Source organism: Adelges cooleyi, unplaced genomic scaffold (assembly GCF_023614345.1).
Source record: "Adelges cooleyi isolate 19-005CV unplaced genomic scaffold, UGA_ACOO_1.1 ACOO_flye_CR_arks_rails_tigmint_CR_PRNA_38, whole genome shotgun sequence".
Lineage (NCBI taxonomy): Eukaryota > Metazoa > Arthropoda > Insecta > Hemiptera > Adelgidae > Adelges > Adelges cooleyi.
In genome coordinates this window covers 718,450-739,847 of record NW_026096056.1, presented here as the reverse complement: position 1 = coordinate 739,847, position 21,398 = coordinate 718,450, and the positions used below count along the sequence as shown (strand labels likewise).

Sequence of the window (21,398 nt, the reverse complement as noted above, 5' to 3'; positions counted from 1 at the left end):
TAAAACGCTATAAAAACTTTCAAATAAAATCTTCGAAAAATAATTGCTGTAAAGACTATTATTATACATGTTTAAATTATTTTATAGATGAAAAAGGTGTTTGTAATCTTGTTTATCGATTACATATTATTAAATTTATTTACAATCATCACTGTCAGTGTGTAGCATTTTTGTTTTTCCTATTCATAACAAGCTCTTAAAGTTATTATTCAACTAGTGAGTATTAATTTTATATATATATATATATATATAAAATACAATATTGACACATATAGTGTTATATAATTTTTATTGTTTTTTAACTTTAAAAAATTAAAAAATCGGGTAGTACTTGGCCAGATATATTGGAAGATATACCAACCAGTACGCGCTAATACAATTTTTTTTTAAATTATGATTTAAAGCAAACCGAGCAAATCTGTCCTTGATCAAGTATGTATACAGACATGTGGTCGGTACGCGGCTTTAAAACGTGCTTAGTCAAATCGTGGACTTGATCAATTATAAAAAAAGAAACACAACAATAACTTTAATAACACTATAATTGACTTAATAATAATGAATTTATCTAATTAATTGGCATGTGTAAAGAGATCTTGTCTATAAAAATCTTGCTTCACGGTTAGGTCTTAATATTGAAAATCCAAACTAATATATAGCTCTTATGTGTTATTATTACGATGGTTAGCATAAACAAAAGTCTCCAAATGAAAAACTGTAGTTTCCAGATGTAATTACAAATAGTTTAATAGAAGTACATTCTAGGGTCGTATTCCCATAGTATCTCAACAAACGACACATTTTTATTTTTGGTATTTACCTCCTCCTCGTTTATGCTTGTCAGTACTGACATCAGTTCATCAGACTCAGTTGAGTCTGATACCGTCTGAAAAAAAACCGGTAACGTTACAAAAAAGTTGTATAGGTACACTACTATTATTGTTGTTATTTCACATATCATTTGGCTATACCCGTTTCACTCTTTGATATCAGTTCATTTTTTCTTATATTTTCGCCTTGTTATTAGCGTGTGTTCGACTATATTGCCGGGAAAATGTTAGATACTACAATATAGCCATATATGGTACTACTAATAATTTGTTTTCAGTGATTGTTATGAGTTTACAATAAATTGGTGTTTTTTGTCTTTTGTATAAATATTTTAATAAAAGGCTAGAGAGCTTAAAAAAGACTGGGAAATTTGTCTTTTATGATTTTATTTTATTATATAAAGTATAATTTAATAATGCTAAGATTTGTCTTGAGTTAATAATAATTATAAAAGAATAGTTGTGTATTTAAAAAAGTAGTATGTAACCACATTGTATTTAACAGAAGTTTATTAATTCTCCAAAATAAAATTTTACCATTTGTGTTTTGTCTATTCTCTATACACAATATAACCAAATTAAAATTTATATAGCAGTGAATTTAAGCTTGAATCACCGGGCTCTAAAAATAATCATTAATTGCTATATTAATTATCTATTTTTAGCTAAAACAGTAACATGTAAACTCATGAACGCCTCCACTGAAAGTGTGAAACAAATGTTCATGTTTTATATGTAATAGATTAGTTTAACAAAAACGGGCTCTCATATTGAATCAAGCAAAATTACATAAATAATACCTTATAAATTTTATACAGCTACTTTATTTTTAAACTACGTTGTAAGCCGATAAACACAAAAAAGCCAAATAAAAAGAATATTATACTTAAATATTCTAATTTCTAACTAATGACTTTTAAAACGATTTGTAACGATTTGAACATTTTTAAGAAAATAATTTTTTTTTAAATTTAAATTTCATTTGTTTTATTTAATATTTAACAGCAGTTGTTGACAAAATTAATTTTCAGATTATTATTATCGTATAACTTAAATGTGTTGTATGATTTTTTTCTTGTTTTTCATAGATATTTTATACAAAAAGTCTAAATAAGGTAAACGATATAAACGATACAAATAATATAATTTTTTTTTTAATTGTGGTATGAATTATTCACCCTTTTTGTTTTTTTTAATTTTGTAGACTAACTTTAGAATCGGTAAGCATTTTACAATATTTTATTAGGCTGTTTTTATGCTTGGTTCTTTACTTTTGGTGTATAAATCATAGTTAGTTTAAGAGTTTTTTTTTTTAAAAATCGTTTGTTTTTCACATTGCAAAGAAATGATAAAGTTATTTTCATTTTTACAATTAAATAGAAGACTTGTACATTTTATTATAAAATTTACACCATTATGCTTCCATTGATTATAACAAGATTTTTGACAAATTATTACATTTCATTTTGAATATATACATTGTTATTTAAATTAAGTATCGCAAAAAGAGAAAACATTTTTACAGTATAGTCTAATCAAATGATTTTGTTGATTCTCTTATACACGTATAAACAAAATGTACCATCACATAAGACTTAACCTGTTTTACTTTCATGCTTTATCTAATCTGTGGTACTATTTATCGAGTACACAATTTATTTATTATTATTAATTATTTTAATATTATTATTAATTTATTAATTTTTTTTTTTTTATTAACCATATTTGATAGGTTTTTAAGAACCAAATTTCTTTTTTATAAAAATAGGTGTGATCTTGAACTAATTTGTATTATTTAATTTAGAATATTCTTTAAAAGAGCCATTCCCTGCTATAATTTAATAAAGGTGCATTGAAAAAATGTGAATCAGAAATGTAAAAAAATGCATGTAAACCACAAACATACGTGTTGCTTTGTTGTATTAAATCGCTAGCGTACACATATTTCCATTCCTCGAGTTAAACTCTAACGAATTTCGTTACCGAACTCGTCGGTCGATTATTTGGTTGATTCCCACCCTATCTTTTGAATCGTAACGGACATTCCAAATTTTAAAAGTCTCATTAGCAGCACTCCTGTTGGTTATAACAAAGTGTATATACCGAACTACTTGTGGGTGAAACCACAATTCTTGAACTCCTTGACAATTATAATTTGAATGATCAACAACACGCACCCAATCTTGCCCATCGTTTGAAACTTCAATGTAATAAGAGTAACGCCTAAAATATCAAATAATTCGAATAGCTTTTAGAATAGTGATTTGTAAAAAATTAAATAAAATTAAATATTAGGAACAGAGTTGTGGAAAAGTACAAATTATATAACATAATACAATTTAATTATAAACAAAACAGATCCGGTATCTTAAAATACAGTTAAATCATTTTTATAAAACCACATATTTAAAAATAACAATTTTATGAGACAATAACTTATACCACACTGTCCACATCAAATCTTTATATATCTGTATAAATAATACTATAATATATATAAATATGTGATGTTGTTCAATATCTATATAAGGTATAGATATTTAATATAACCGAACATTCATTAATTTAAAACAATAAGCTTTAAATAAATATTAAAATACAACTAAAACTCTAAAAAGTACTATTTTCATTACTTTATTTTAATTTAATAGTTAAAATCTGAACTGGTATGGTATCAATAATAATAAGAACTTTTTCTAGGTTCTCTCGTCGATACTATTAACCCATCATTCACAATTTATGTTTTAATTCTGACATTTTTTTAAACTTTTTTAAGTGCTTGTAAATTAAAGTTTTCCATAAAGACTTTCAATGAACAAAGACTGTCGTGAATGGTCTCGTTCCTGTCTTCAATGTCAACGAAGCAATGTCTCTAAACGCATTTCTGCGCCATTTGATAATTTTACTGTTCCACCACATGTACACGTCGACTTAATCGGTCCCCTTCCCTACTCGAACGGATTCAAATATTGTTTAACTGCAATAGATCGGTACATCAGATTGCCGGAAGCTACACCTTTACAAGACACATGTGCTGAAATTGTCGCTAAAGCACTCGTTTTCTCCTGGATTGCGGGCTTTGGCGTTCCACTTCAAATAACTACTGACAGGGGACGACAAATTCGAATCTCAACTTTTCCAGTCACTAGCTAAACTATTCGGTATTTACTTGTCTAGGACAACTAGTTATCACCCACAATCAAACGGTCTTGCTGAACGTTGGCACCGCTCTCTTCAGACTTTGTGGCAATTCTCCGAACCGTAATTTCAAAACTCCGTCCCGTTCCTGGATCACGTCACTCAAAAGGTCAAATTTTCCTTCATCGAGATCTAGCAACATGCACTCATGTCATGCTACGCACCGATTTAGTTAGAACTTCTCTTCAGCCACCTTACACCGGACCTTATCCAGTTCTAACCCGTGGTGACAAGACTTTCGACATTTTGGTTAAGGACAAGTAGTCGACCTTATCCATTAACCGCCTTACTTCATCACAAGCCCACCAATTCAACTCAACACTTCCCGGCCAAACCTGCCGAAGAAGAACTTTCTAGCTCACCCATTGACGATGCCACGTCCACTAACAGACCTTCGGCAACAACTCGCTCAGGTCGTCGTGTTCGTTTAACCAAGTTCTTTCAAGCATAGCGACAAATAATTTATTTTATTTTAAATAATGACCATTTCAGTATAAAATATTTTTGTTAGTTTAAAACATACTTATGTAAGTCAGTGAACCGTGCGTTGTACAACGATATTTCCAAAAAGTTTACAAATGACGGAGTAACCAACTTTATCATATTAGTACCGAAGTCGTTATTTGAAAGCGAAAAACCCTGAGACTGATGAATGACATTCAAATCGGGAAGTGGACAACTATGATACTCACAAAGAATATGCACATTGAGTTCTAAAAAATTGAATAATTAAAACCAACAAATTTTGCGAAATACAAATTAATGTGTACAACAAGCATACTTAGCTGTCCCCGAATTTGAGGCTTATCTTGTGGCCACGTGTTTCTTCTTAATTGCATGGCAGCTGAAATTAAATCCGATCTAACCAGTTGTGATTCCCTAGCTTGAGACTGTTCTTCAGCACTCATTATCGGATACCTGACGGCCGATAAGACTTTGATATTAGTGTCACGTTCCACTTCGTTTTGATTTTTATTGACCCAGCGACAAACCGCACGAAATATATCCAATTCGTGAGCATAAAACGAGTCACGATCGAGAATTTCTTGAAGAACTTCCTAAAAACAAAACAATTGGTTCTCAACTTTTCACCTAACATTAGCAATATTATTATTATTTTTTATTTTTTTGAAAAAATATCATTACAGATGACAAATCCATAAATTCATAGGATCTCAAAACTTCCACAGCGTTGTCGTCGATAAATTTGAGTAATTCGACTTCGAGCTCCTTGTTTTCATAATGTCTTGTCAAATCAAGGAACGTACATACATTGTCTATGTTAATGCTTCTTTGAAAATACTCGTTCAGTGAAAGTTTTAATTGTAAAATCCCAAAATAATCCGAAAGCTTATGTAATTTTAAAATTTCTTCATCCTGAAAAATAAATAATAACAGATCGAACACATACTAACGGCCAAACGATCACAAATAAAATTATATTTATGCCGTTTAATAACCGCTAAGCTGCGTCGATTATTCGATACCTCAAAATCACTTAAATGTATTCGGCCAGTATAAATATATTCAAGAATTATTTTAAATGAGTTTATTGATACATCTTTTATGTACACATACAAATCATAGGTTTCTGTACCACCTCCAAAGAATAAGATCCTAAAAATAGTACACTATATTACTACAAACATTAAATTATGGAGTTAAAAAGATAAAAATTATATCTTTCTCAAATGTTATCTAGATAATTGTACTCTACCATTTTCGGGATAATGAAACCATTTGTTTTGAGTGTCCAAATATATAAAACAAGTTTTTTTTTTTAATTTTAAATACGTCAAAATAATTAAGGCGGTAACAGCGTTAAAAATTAGTGAAAGTACCTATTTAAAAAAATAGGGGTCTCATTTTAGGTCACAATCAAGTGTAAACTATTGTGAACTAAAAAAAACAAATAGTTTCATCCGCTCTAGAAGAAAGGCCTAAAGAAATATACTTAATGATAAGAATAAAATACCTAAAATATTCACTTCGTGAGGCTAGTATACTACGATGGGCGCGTAGTTCTTTTCCTTGTACAACCAAAAAAACGTCTGAATAACTAAATAAGTCTTGAAATTAATTAAAAATACACACACGAACATAAAAAGTAGTAATACATTTTGTATAATATCTAACTAAGATAGTTGGCTAATAAATGTGTCTTACAATTAATATGCTTCAATCTTATCTTAGTCTCTACCCAGTACTTACTTTAAATAAAATTAGAATTAGCTAAACGAGACACACTTCCAGTTTACTTTCATCATCTTTCACAGGTACAACAGATTAAAATTTTAACAGAATATAAATTAATTTGGGCTATAGGTAGTATTAATAAACTGTATATAAGACGTTCTTGGAAAATTAGTAAAATAATAAAGTTAATAGGTACAAATTCAATAACGCATACCTGCCGCTTTGATAGAGGTTGCCTATGTCGCTGATCAATAAGTCGGTGTGGTCGATTTCATTACCACTTGCTTTGGAAGACGAAGCCTTGGAAGACCTAGGCTGCGCCATATAACCTTCAAATCAGAACATGCCAAATAAAATTAACAAAACAGCTGATTTATGGGACGAGTGTATGATTCAGTTATTCGTGTAGCATACACCCCCCCCCCCCCCCCGATTATACATTATTCAACCTTTACAAAATAGTCTGATTACAATAATTTGTTTTCGACGGAAAGAGGATGAATTCTTTCAGGCCACATTGGACGTCATACATTTTCAATAAAGCGTTTTAATTTGCTGTTTTGTTTCGAAACTCATTAGTCTATCTATTATTACTATTGAGCAAACAACAAAATACATTAGTTAGCCTTAAGTTCCATAGTAATTATGTACATAACTTGTCGTTTATAGTTTGCTGCAATTGAATTATAAATAAATAAATCATTTGTACATTAATAAAACGTATTATTTACCTGGACTTGACCATAAAATAATAAATGCTAAATAATATATCTGCATAGTGGTATAATATAATATCAAATGTTGAACACTTTAAAAAAACCACTATAAAGGAGACCGCGACAACTGTGATTGAACACTAACTTAATTATATAGATTTATTACAATAGCGTTTAACATTTTTCTACACTTTACGGGATATATTTTTTAAGAATCATTGTGTGTACATAGAGTGTACGACTATTTTGTATAGGCGCGTGCTGTTGTCCTATATTGTCGAACATCAAACACAGATTTCAGCTGATATCAGTTTTGTAGTACAAACGACGAGTAATTCGCTCTTACAATTTCTTTTTTTAAATTATGAATGTACGCTACAGATTAGTTTTTAAGATAAATCTTCTATATATAATTATTATTAATTATATTATATTTAATATATGCTCTATGTACCAATTTTATAATATTAACGCGATTACTGAAAATAGTTTTTGGAAGATGCTCGGCCAGCTAGTATATTAAGAAAATCATACGTTTAGATAACATACATTGAGATACTATATGTGAGATACTGTTGTTGGATCAAAATATGTACAGTCCAAATAACTAAATTTATTTTATAAAATAAACATAAATACATTTTTATTTTCAGTCCAAGGATAAGGCTAAGGACATATTATAAAAAAAATGATCAATATTTTAACAAAGATTCATAAAATAAAAAGTTCAAAATAAAGGCTTTCTATCGATAAAGAATTTAAAGAAACAAATCAAATGCCCTACTGCGAAAAACACAATAAATACAGAAAAATAACAAAAAATATATATGAACAAAAAAAATTACTCGAACTTCAGTACGGAATCTTTTATTTATTTATTTTTTTGGTTATTTCTTGTTGTTATGAAATATTTATCAAACAACGGTTAAGTAGGTAATATATTATTATAATTAATATAATAAATAATTTATAATATTTTTAGCTAAAACAGTATAATCTAACTCATGGGTTCCTAGAATAATATTGTAATTAAAGTGAGGTGCCTCGTCCCCGCGCTTTTGATGATACCAATAACTATTGCACCTTCTGGATAAATGTTTAGCAAGCCTTAGACACAGTATTCTATGTCGGTGAACAGGATCAACATTTGAGTCATTAACCTCTAAAATTAGTAGCAATAGTGTGGAAGAAATCATGAATTATAATAAACATAATGCTTTCAGAAATATTGGATTGATAAAATGTATTTAAAGAAAACTTGCCTCCAGTATAAATTATATAACATAATACAATCTATTTATAAACAAAATAGTTCCGATACCTTAAAATACAGTTGAATCATTTTTATAAATACGACATATTTAAAAAAAAAATTGTATAAGACAATAGCTTATACCGCGTCACATCTTTATATATCTGCACATAACCGGAAAAAGCGTCACGAAAAAAAAAGTTACCACACGGAGATGGGGTTGGGGTGGGAATGGGGTTGGGGTTGGGGGTGAGAATTAGCTCTGGCACATAACCGAAAAAAGCGCAATGAAAAGCGTCACCACACGGAGATGGGGTTAGGAGTGGAAGATAGGGATGGGAGATAGGGGTAGGAGATTATGGTAAGATATAGGAGATAAGAGATATGTTGTACGTTCAACGTTCAAATTACAACTTCAAAATAGTTTAAGGGCCCAAATTCTTTATAAATTGTTTTTAAAAAAAAAATTAAAGCGCCACCCCATAGATTAAGTTTTTCCCTATACGTTGTGAGAATTTAGTAAATCTACCCCTTATAAGGGGGTCAGAGCACAACTAGTTTTCATGCGTTTTAGACCAATATGCGGTGCTAAATTAGACATGTGTAGATTTGTTGACGAATTGTCTGGGTGTCTTAGGGAGACGATTTTCGATTAAAAATTTGGTATGCCTAAAATAAATTCAAATGTAATTCGGGAATTATCATTGAATTTTCAAAAATAATTTTTGAGGTCTTCAAAAGAGAAAATTGAAAATCGCCTTCCTAAGAAACCTAGTAAATTTGTCAATGAATGCATACATATTTTAAAAATTAAAATCCAACATTGAGAACTGAGAAGTATGTCTTATTTAGCACCGCTTATTAGTCTAAAACGCATACAAACTAGTTGAGCTCCGACCTCCTTGAGGGGTATATTTACCAAATTCTTACAATGTATGGAGAAAAACTTTATCTATGGGGTGGCGTTTTTATTTTTTTTTTTTTGATATCTCTACTTAATATTTGTTTTCAAAAACCATGCTGCATCCCCCTTTAACATATTTGACTAGTTATTACTTATAAAAAGTACATTTTTAAAGGGGTAGGAGGTATTCACCTACAATGAAGGCAACCTTTTTTTATTACTATGAACAAATCGCGGCTTCCGTAGTTGTATTCAAATTAACGTTTTACAATCTATAAATTAATTTTATAACTAATTACAAAAAACAATCACGGATTAAAAAATGTACGATAGCAGATACAATTTACCAATATAAATATATTTTGTTATTTACAAAATAAATGACTATAGAAATGATACCATTTTACCGATATTATTTTTCAATAATGAATATTATAATAATGCATTTAAAAATATTAATAATTTAATAATATTTTAATTGTACGCCCATAATTAATTTTTGTTACAATGTTTATAACAATTTTTGTTTTAGACATTAGATTATAGATGTAATATAATAATCTATAAAAATGATTTCTCTTTTTAATTTTGACAAAATCATTATTATTTATTATTAATAGTAAATACATAATCACACACAACGTGGTTGCCATCCAAACCACGTACATTGTAACACGCAAATGGCAAACGACTAATAAAATCATTTTTTTTCATAAATTAATATTATTAAAATTATTAGAATTGTAGACTAAACTGTACTTAAATGTTACCCAAACTACTATGGATTTTCAAAATCTCAAATATATATTATGCTTAAAATTTGTTTGCCCAAGCCTCGACAGCATGTTTAAAAATTAATTACACTATCAAATCATTAAGTGGAATAAAGCTACAATTAAGCGTTGTTAATTATGTTAATTGTCTTTTTTCGATCTTGAAGGCCATGGTCCTTTCTGGTCTCTCTTAATCCATTGCGTTGCGATATAGTGCCTAGTTAATATTCACCTAATTTTACAAACACTGAAGCCAAAAGTCAATACAAATACAAAATACAAATTTTAATAATATCAGACACGATTCTACGAAAAAATGTTTAGAGGTGTGTTGAACAAATGTTTGATACATAACATTGATGTAGAAGATGAAAAGCAACAAGACATAATTGTATGGCTTGTATCACTTTTGATAAACAAAAACTGATCTCCAAAAGTCAAGAAATTCAACAGCATAATATAAATGCTTTTAATTTACAACTTAATAACGTCACTAAAAAAAGGTGTAATCTATACTCTTTACCGTTGATTTAAAATTGAATCACTGGTTTAGTAACTAAACTATTCATTATTCCTTTTTTATGATACTAATGTTTTTCACATATTAATCGTAATTAAAAAACAACTTTTATATTGTTACAATTATTTTAAGTTATTGTCCATTTTAAGTGACTCTCAGCGTCATACAAAACCTAAAAATAATTGTTTATAATACCAGTCACAACGAATTAAGAACAATATATTCGAAAATCATCTGAAACCCTTGGGCCTCAATTTAAAGCAATCACCTACCTTCTAAATAATTATATATTACTATCGGATTTATACAATTATTCATAAAAAAAAATTGTTTATAAAATTATTCTATCTTTTTTGTCTAACTTTTCTATTTCGAATTTATAGCCTACCGTATTCAATTATGTATGTCCACTAATTTAATATAACCATTACAATGGCCTTTGTTGCCAAAGATTTTTAACCAATATTTAAAATAAATATTGTATATTAAAATGTGCAATTGATAATAAAGAATACAATATAAAACGAAATTAACGAATTTAATAGATTAAATTCATTATGTACAATAACCCAATTCTGTGCTCCTTAAATTTATCAGTAGCTAGTCAAAAACTTTTGTGTAGAGTTGGATTCAGTGGCGGGATGGACAGTGTTCGGCCCACTACAGAAATTAACTCATTCGGCCCGCAAGACAGTACTAGTGACAACATACATTTAAATAGTAATTTGTAATTTTCCCGTTTGTACACCAAATCTAAGACATACAAATAGGTACTGACAATAATATAATATATTTTCATAATATAATCACAGGACTCGGGAGTCACGGAAGTCACTATAGAATTAGAGTTTAGAAGTGTTTGGCGGTAGCACGGGATAAAACCCCGCCTAACATAAAAAAAAAAAACTCCTCTTAATTGTGTCAAATACACAAAATATAAACGATTACCAATGGTGTTTGTTGTGTGGCCAACACCACATATTATTAAGGAGTAAATGGTTCGGTTAGGTTTGACCACGTTGATTTTTAAATATTAATTAATATATTTGACGATTGTAGAAGTTGTTGTAATATTCCGACATTATATAATTATTTTATTTTTATTTATTCAATATAATATTATATCATAGGATTGTCTACCTCAATTTAGAAGAAACGTTAACCAAAATAAACCTAATTGAAATACAGTGTCGGTGTGGCGCTGTGTTTTAAGCAAAAATATGCAAAACAAAAGAAATAGTAATTTACTAAGGGAATGATGGTACTTGTTTTTTAATTTTCATTTTAAATATACTTCTTAAGCTTACAGAATTAGTACGTAGACCGTGTTGAAAGTAACCGAAGATATTCCACCTCGACATTATTAACAGGCCTCCACGCCTGTGTATTTTCCATCAAAAACAACTCTACATTTAACCGTAGGTACTCTGAAATGAGTAAAACGACAATTATTTTGAAAACCGGGTAGACATTTTTCAATACTTGTTCGATACAAACTATGTTTGTAGTTCGTTTTTAATTTTAGTTTTAAATCTTATTGTAAAGATATAAACTCTCCAACATCGGGATGAGTTCCATTCTGTTTCTGTTACTCGTGTATTCTACCCTTTTAAATTGTTATATCATATAGATTGGGGGGGGGGGGGGTGTAATCTCGTTTGTGAGTTAACTCCGAACGTCAAAGGTAAAAAACAAAAAAAAAGTATCAAAAACATGTCGAAGTTAGACCTTTCGGGACGTTTTAAATGGTCCGTTTCTGTTTATATAAGCGTAACTTAAATTTGTCATGTACAAAAAAGAAGTTAAGCCTTAGCCATCAGAATATTTTACATATCTGGGTTTTTTATAAACCTATGTATTTTTCACATAGTTTACGGGGTTTGAAATATAATTTTGGGTTTATAAAATGTGTCATGGTTACATAGTATCTGTTGTTTTTTTCAAACCGATAAATTCGTACACGGTAAACCTACATATATTTTTAGTTTAACACGAAAACATGTTATGATTTGAACGACGCACGTGTACAATATTTTTCTGCTCGTGTATTGCAACTTGGATTGTACTTAGGCTGAGAGGCCTCTGTCCCTCGAAATTTGCCTTGTTATTTAGCAGATAGCCTGATAAATCGGAAAACACAACTTAATAAATCATTGTAACGATACAACAGCCGCTATTTATTTAGATAACGATTTTGTCCAGCTCTGTCAAAGGGGCAATAGCCTCCCACATAATTTTCTTTAGCCGCCCTGTCTTAAAAATACATGTATTTTCTACGTTCATGCTACACGTGCAACTGAAAAGGTTTTCTTTTTTTTAATTTTTCCACATAAAAAATCGTATATAATAAAATAATAACCGACTAATGTTATGGAGATTGAAAACGGGCGGGTTTTAAGCATCAGTATTATATAAGTAATATTTAATAAAAAAAGGGTTTTAATAAATTTCGACCATATCAATTTGTCTTCAGGTTCATTTGTAATTTGTATACGCTTCTATAAGTACTAGATTTAACGTATACAATTTGTTCTACGACTTAAAGTCATTTTGGTAGTACATGAAACCAATTTAGACTTCAAGACCTGACATAATTATCACGCCTACTTCGGATGATCTGATTTTAATTCTGTAAAAATATTTGAGCTTGTCCGCTTTTTTGTCCAGGTTATTGTTGATGTGAATTTTTGAAGAACCATTTCATTTACTTAAAAAGACCAGGAATTGAATACTACAAATTTGAGAAATTTGAGATATTAAAATGGGATTTAAACATAATTTTAATTGAAATGATTATAGTAAAATTTAAAAAAAAAACAAAAATCGGCCTTTTAGCCCACCTAGAGAAAATAGTAAATTTTAATATAACGGAAAAAAAAATTAAATCGGTCGGTTAGACACTTGAGAGAGTAAATTCGCATTTTAGTCTTTAATTGAATAAAATTTGGCACTCCCCTATAGCTCCAAGATAAATAATACAATATAATAGGTACAATAATATTAAACATTTTGTCATTTACAATAAGAATAACAATCTGCACGTTTAACGTGAACAAATTTATTGATGATATCAATTCTGATAATATTTTTTTATTAAGTTGTTATAAAACGTATTTGTAAATTAGTTAAAAAAAATTAAAGTTTGCATTAATTTATTTATTTTTAGTACGGAAAGACTAAATCAATTATTATAATTATTATTAAGATTTTTTACCGGCAATCTAAAAAACCCTATAGAAACTACGATGAAGCAAAAAATAATTTAATACAAATACCTACAAATTTTAATTATATCAGAAACGATTCTACAAAAAAAGGTTTAGAGGGGTGTTGAACAAATGTTTGATACACAACATTGATGTAGAAGATGACAAGCAACAAAAAATAATTGTTTGGTTTGTATCACATTTGATAAACAAAAACTGATCTCCAAAAGTCAAGAAATTTAACAGCATAAAATAAATGTTTTTAATTTACAACTTAATAATAATATGATAAGTTAAAATTAAGTAATATTCGGTTTTTTAAACACCTCTGTATTTTAATGAATATGCATATAAAAAATGTCATTAAAAAAGGTATAATCTATTCTCTATACACTTGATTTAAAATTGAAACACTGGTTTTTAGCAACTAAACTATTCAATATTATTACTTTTTTATGATACCAATTCTAGTGTTTTCACATATTAATCGTAATTAAAAAACAACTTTTATATTGTTACAGTTATTTTATACTGTAAGTTATTGTCCATTTTAAGTGACTCTCAGTGTTTAACAAAACCTCAAATTGTATATAATACCAGTCACAACGAATTAACAACAATATATTCGAAAATCATCTGAAACCCTTGGGCCTCAATTTAAAACAATCACCTACCTTCTAAATTATATATTACATTTTAAGCGCCCCAGAACCCCCCCCCCCCCTATAAGAGCAGCCAGTACGGGCCCGGTTCTAACTAAATATCATTAACCCTTTCCTAAGCATAATTTGCAAGCATTTATTTCGGCTTTTGCGGTGTGGCTCAAGATTTTTTGCTAGTTTGAAAGAGGGTCAGATTTTGCAGATTGTGCAGTAAAGTATTATTATTATTATTATTATGAAAAGTATTGTTACCGGTTGAACTTGACTTTGAGAATTTCGTTCGTATTTCATACTGTTTTATGTATACAGTTGGTCGCATAAGATACCTACGTCATATTTTGTTGTTCGTTTTTTTCCTAAGCAGAGCTAGTGAAAAACATTTGGCCGGTGTGTACACTGCACGGTATAGCCGAGTCTCGAAAACAAAGACAACGGCCTAAATTCAATTTTCTTATACTTTCGAAAGACATCAATCGAGGCATAGCCCTAAGTAACTTTTTTAATTTTGACGAATATCTCAGGGAGCCCTAAGAGTTTTTAAATGGTCCGAAGTTTTCTAGAACTCCCCTCCGTCCCTCCCATTTAATAGAAGCTAAAAGGTAGTTTTTTAAGAAAATATTTTTTAAAGGGGACACCTGAAAGGGAAAAAAACAATTTTGAATATTCCAGAAAAACATGTAGGTATATATTTTTATCGAATCGTTTGTCTTAATATTTTAACGACGAATCGACAACAGCGCAACAACAGAATGTGTTTTTGTTTTTTTTTGCCTGTAAAAAAATGAAATGGTGAATAACACCCAAGAAAACAATTATTGCCCTTAATATACTAAATTTTTCAAAAAAACTTATGCATACTCCAATAACAAATAGGCACTTGCAATGACAATTTGTGCTTAAAACTATACTTTCAGTATTATGGTGGATGCGCTAATTGGAGTTGGTCGTCTGAGATCTGTCTATAATAAATTGTCGTTTTTCCCATAATAAATTGTAGTAATTGTTAATTATTAACAATAAATCAAAATTGTTTTTTAGATACATACCAGCTGTTGGCAGTGCAGTTGATTACGGGGTTCCGAGAAAATCTTATATTATGTTATAGCCCCACACTTAGATATTAGTCAAACTCTAAGCCCTAAAACTACATCTAAAAAAATGAAAGAAAGACAAAGTTTCCAACCCTTCTTGGGAAAAGGGTAAAAAATAGTTGGTGGTCCAATAAATTTCTATTTTAAGTCGTAAGAAGATTTCTGATCTACTGACTTGCGCCTAATTAAAGAAAGCTGTTTTTAAAAAATTAATTTTTCATAATTTCTATCTTCTTGACAAGCTCATTCTAACGAGCTTAGAATCGACTTTCTATCACTTATGGTATAAGAAAAAATTGAAAATTAAGCTTTATAAAATCGAAACACGCTGACTTAATACCGCATTTGTATGAAATCCTAACTACTTATATATTATTTTCTTATAATAAAAAGCTAAGACAAGCAATATTTATCTTCCAATGTTTTGTGTGTAGAGTTTACATTTTTTTCCTATTAGTTCCTATCCGTTATAATAGAGCCATTAAACTTAAAAATTAAAAATTAAATATGAGAAACTTTGTACAGTAATAATAATACAAATCATCTTGTTAAAAAAAAATCATATATATATGTAAATCATTATATATATTTTTTAAATAACAATTTTGGACGCCACTTAACTTTTATTAGCCGCCTTATCGATTATTTCATCCGAGTCTACACCGATGAACAACGCTTTCTCGATAAACATAACCTTACAACTGTCTAATTAGTCTTGTGACAAGGTACTCCATGGTTAACATGGTTTAACATATTTAAGTTTCGAGAAACCACGATCACGTCATACTTGAGTGCAGCGGTGCATCAAGATGTTCAGGTGCTCTAGTGAAAAACTAAATATTATCATGTCCTCAGTCCATAACCCTCCCAGACCCGAGTTATGATCCAAATGAAAAAAACAATTTTTTGCTCACGGATTCGTTTAAATACTATTCCAACTAAGAGATTTACAAAATTTAAAATTTGTTTGTTAGCTCAGTACTGAGACATGCCGTTATAATGGCATTTGGGCGTTAAAGGTTAACATTTGTGATGCTATTAGGATGGCCAGCGGGCAACAACGGGTTGGGGTACAAAACAAAAATCCTAGTCACGGTCGTTACCAAGCAATTCCAAAATGTCATGATCACGGATTCGTTTTCGTGACATAATACTTATAATTACCTAAATATGTTCAAACTACATTAATAAAAAAAAAACAATAAGTAACAATTTAAATCAAAAAAATCGGTTATCACGGTAAAATTAGTTGATAAGCAACACATGACGCCCAAATGTTGACATTGTGATGGCATACTATTTTGAAAGGGGATGACACCACTTTTACCAAAAACCATGTTATTCCATGGTACACTTTTCCTAATCAACATTATTTTCGAGAGACCATTTTTTCTGTTAACCACTTGTTCCAAACTGGAAAAATAATAGATTGGAAAAAATGCGGTTATTGGGTCGTTACTTTTTACACTTACAACAATATTTTCCAATTTTAAAATATCCTATAGAAAATATATTCGTTGGAAAAAGTAGATATAAGGCTTATGTGTCTTTTGGATATTTTCATAATTTGGAAAATTAGATAATAATTAGTAATATAACTTTTGTAACAATTTATCTATTGTCGTTTTTTCCATTTAAATAATTTACTGCTTTGGGAAGACTGTTGATCTTTCTCAAACTATTGTCGCGAGGCCCCTTTAAATCGCATAATGCGACTAGTAAATAAAAATAATATTGATTTATTTGTTAAAAATTCGTTAGAAGTTTTTGTTAATTATTTAAATAATCAAATTATGTAAATATTGTTGATCTTTATTTATTATTTTTTGTTGTTGTAATCCATTGTATTTTTCAGCTGTTTTGTTAATCTGTATACTTTTATTTTTGTGTAAATTCTATGTTTATGTTGCTATTCTTCTCTTATTTGTAATTGGGTATTAACCCGTTTAAACATACAATAAATAAATCAATTGCTCAACGATTACATTGAAGGGATTGAATGCAGGAATGCGTGTTATTGTGTAAGTCGATTGTTGAATAACTGATTCATTTACTTCGAAAAGACAAATTTGAGCAAATAAAATAGGGCTTGAGCACAATTTTAAATGAAATACCATTAATCGATTTCTACATTAACCTAGAAAAGTGGCCGATTTAGTCAAATAGTTTTACATAATTGATATCTAACCATCTAGAGTTGGCCTAAAATATCCAACAAACAGGCCACTTCAACCTCCTTAAAATGGGTCAACACATATTGATTCACTGGAATCAAACTTACACATTTCACAACAGTTTTTGGCTACAATTGAATTCTGACTTAAGAGCATTTTCTTCAATGTCTAATAGGTAAGCATGCTGTTCCCAATACACGTTCAATCAAGATTGTCAATGTATTATTTTCAATCCTCAGTATAAAAACTCTCATATATACATATATATATGAATATCATAAAATAACCTTTGCATAGTATGTTCTTTTTCGAATTCCAGCAAGTATAATGGTTGAAATTATTATTATAATTTCAACCATTGCATCAGCCCCTAACCTAACCTAGCGGGTTGTTTTTTAAATTGTTCTCAATTGGCAATGCAAAATATAAACAGATATTTTATCGAGCGTTTCAAATAAAAATCTATTCATTTGCTGTTAAAACGAAATTGTTATTGTGTTTTCTGCTGTTGTTGTCGTTGTAACTGTTCTTATTTGTACATATGTTTCATTTTCTGAAAAACAACTTTTTTTTTTTGTTCTACATAGGTCGGTACTATTAGTTTTTATATTTTTATGCGAATTGTTGTTTTCAATATTCCACAGTAGCTATTGTCCCTGCATATTATTTTTCTGTTCGAATACATATAAAAGCAATTTTCATAGATCAAATAGATTTACACAATACAGTATACCTTGGTAAACTCTACTTTAAGTATAATTTGAATTCCTAAAACTACAAATAAAGAAAAAACATTAATTGATCCCAATATTTTTCAAAACAAATATGCTTTGCTTAAATGTTAATTTAATATAACATAAGTCGGCGCTTAATTTTGAAAATGTAATCCATAATACGTGAAATTACGAAGCGATTTAAAATTATGTATATATTTTTTATTAATTGAATACAGTGCGATCATATTATCGTACAGTTTCCAATAGAAAAGATAGAATTTTTTACTTTATTTCACTTTTTGAAGCAAAGTTTTAGGGATTTAGGTCGTGAAAATTAGCCCGAAGATATATTATCTAGAATGGAACTATAACATATAGAATTTTCTCATAAAAAAATAAAAACTGTGATCAAACTTATTTTATATTAAAGACAACCCCCAGATAAAAAGGGGAAAATTACACTTTTACCGTAGTCAATTTCAGGGTTGCTATGTGTGTAAATAGACAATGAAAATATTTCATTATACTGTTAACAACGATAGATGGGTTATTATAACAATACATTTACATAGAGAGAGCCTATTTTATATTTGTGACCAATTTATAAAGATAACATAATGTTTAAACTCTGCTTTCTTTTGACATTTTCATGTCTTAGCTCTGGCACATAACCGAAAAAAGCGTAACGAAAAATTACCACACGGAGATGGGATTGGGGGTGGGAATGGGGATGGGATGGGGTTGGGGTGGAAGATAGGGGTAGTATATATGGGTAGGAGATAGGGGTGAGAATGGGGTCGGGGGTGAGATTTAGCTCTGGCACATAACCGAAAAAAGTGTTACCAAAAAAGCGTTAGGCAAAAAAGAGTTTAAAGGGTTTCCAACATAATATGTAAGGTTTTATTTTATGCTCTTAATTTTCGTTGTATGGTATATAAATGCGTAAACAACACGCGGTTAGTAATTTTTTTTTGCGTTTTATTTACCTTAAATTCGTATCGGTATAAAAAAACATATGAGTCATAATAATACACATACAGAAGCTCCTTTATGGTAGATGTACTCAGATTTCTCGCACTATTAAATGCGTTAGTATATAAATGACCTTGGAGTTTTATTATGTTAAACATATTCGATATAGACATAAATGTGTTGTATACCTTTGGGTAGAATTCACAGAAATGAGAAAATTGTATATATATTTATAATATATTATTATTTATATAATATTAAAGAATATATATAAATTATATCATGAATACATATACTTTTTGTATTGTATTGTATTTTATTTTTATCCATATTCCTACAATTGGTCTTAGAACACCTAAAATTGTCTACATCCGGTCATAAATAATATAACTATAATTATTTTTACATTAAAAATTTAAAACCTTTAACATTACTTTTCTAAATAATTGTATATTCACTTTCTTAAACGGGAAAACGTATTAAAAACACGTTTTAAGTTGTATTATTTATTTAAAATAAGAAAAATACTTGTTTTGTGTGCTTGTTCAAACAGTTACAGTCATACACCAATGTCCTAAATAAGAAAATATTCGAAAACAAAAACAACATATTTTATCATCGACCTAGTTAAATTATTTAAAGTCTCCAACGTTAAAACGATTTTGATAATTACTATATTTTGGGTCCAATAACATTTTACTTGAGTATTTAAAATTGTAGGGCGATTGTCAGTTTTCCGAATTTAGTTTTATAAATGTATAGAAAAAAATTATATTTTAAGACTAACAAAATACATTCCATCTCTTATGGAATATTTTAAAATTACAATAATTTTTTGGATAATAATGTGCATAACCTGACTTTTTATTATAAATAAATCCTTTCGCCGACTAGTATATAATTTATAATATCTTAGATCAATACTAACATTTTTCATCTGGAATTTCGATGAAATTTATTCTTTACACTTGCAATTTGTTTGTTTTAATATTTCTCGCTGACTCCTTCACAAACATTAGCTTAAATGAGTCAGTAAATTGATGGAGAAAAGAATTTTGAAAAAAAAACATGCAAACAGAATTAAACGAATTATCATCAGACATCACGTATTTCGAGTTAAGACCTTAAGTCTTAACAACATCACATATAAAATTTGTTTGTGTGCATTATAAATTCATTATATAATATATTTGTAAATAATTACCAAGGCCTAACCTAATTAAATTTGTTTTGTATTATACATATATTAAGAATTGTACAGATGCCTAATTTTTTATTGCCTATTTTTCAATTTTTAATTAGGGTTTTATAAAAAAAAAATATTATCCCAAGTTTTATACATACGAAAATTAATTGTTTCTTCTAAACACAAAATAAAATTATATTATCATTACAAATAATTTATAATGATATTGACCATGATCAGGCTGACACTATTTAGCTACTACAACAACTACCTGAAATATAGATTTTATTTTTTACGTTAAGATTGTTATAAAGCTAAAAAGTCCTTAAATCGACAAAACCTTAAGCAGACGTTTACCCTTTATTTTAGATGCATTCCGCATAGGTAGTCAGTTTTTACACCTTGCTAAGCGGAAATCCAATTTATTCAGACCATGGTCCATGATGTTTTTAAGCAAAACCAAGATAATGACATATTATCCTTTTTGCAATATAATGTCTTATTTAAGTTACAACTATTTAAAAAAAAGGCTTTCTATATTACGTTAAAGTGTAATATAAATATTTAGTGTATTTACAAAAAAGGTTATTTTACTATTTTTTAGAAAATCATGTTTTTTTAACTTTGTAATGTCGCGTCACTGAACCCAAAGACAAACATTTCTCTACAGGTAGGTACACTATTTACCACTAGAAATCGGAGCATAATGGGTTCTCTATCTTTTTTTTTAAATCTCTTGTAGGCTATAAGTACTGAAATTTAACTCAAAAGTAGGTTATGTTTTATATCTGATTATTCTCAAACTAAATATGTTCTCCAATGCGTCCATATATTGCTCTAATTTCACTCTTAACAATTCAGCTGTCTCGTTTACTGACACTAAATCACCTTATATGACTGCAAACACTAGACAATTAACGTGCATATCCCTTATATGAATGTAATTTCGTTTAACAAAAAGGAAACAAGTATATGGGCTTAATTCTGATACTTGATCTTTTT

At 29.0% G+C, this 21,398-nt stretch overlaps 1 protein-coding gene across 1 annotated transcript; it reads right to left on the bottom strand.

Moving 5' to 3' along the window:
* Positions 1 to 745: 745 nt before the first annotated feature.
* LOC126841286 (BTB/POZ domain-containing protein 9-like) lies at positions 746 to 6,548 on the bottom strand. The gene is made up of 6 exons (XM_050577655.1): positions 6,439 to 6,548; positions 5,175 to 5,274; positions 4,810 to 5,086; positions 4,552 to 4,741; positions 2,942 to 3,053; positions 746 to 886 (listed from the first exon to the last, which is right to left on the bottom strand). The coding sequence occupies exons 1-6, from the start codon at positions 6,546 to 6,548 to the stop codon at positions 746 to 748; spliced, it is 930 nt and encodes a 309-aa protein (XP_050433612.1).
* Between the last annotated feature and the right edge of the window lie 14,850 nt (positions 6,549 to 21,398).

Excerpts from the sequence above, each read along its gene's own strand:
- LOC126841286 (XM_050577655.1), bottom strand. The coding sequence starts at position 6,548 with ATGGCGCAGCCTAGGTCTTCCAAGGCTTCGTCTTCCAAAGCAAGTGGT. Across the intron at positions 5,087-5,174 it reads AATTTATGGATTTGTCATCT|GAAGTTCTTCAAGAAATTCT; the intron begins GTAATGATATTT and ends TTTTGTTTTTAG. Across the intron at positions 3,054-4,551 it reads CGGTTCACTGACTTACATAA|GCGTTACTCTTATTACATTG; the intron begins GTATGTTTTAAA and ends TTGATATTTTAG.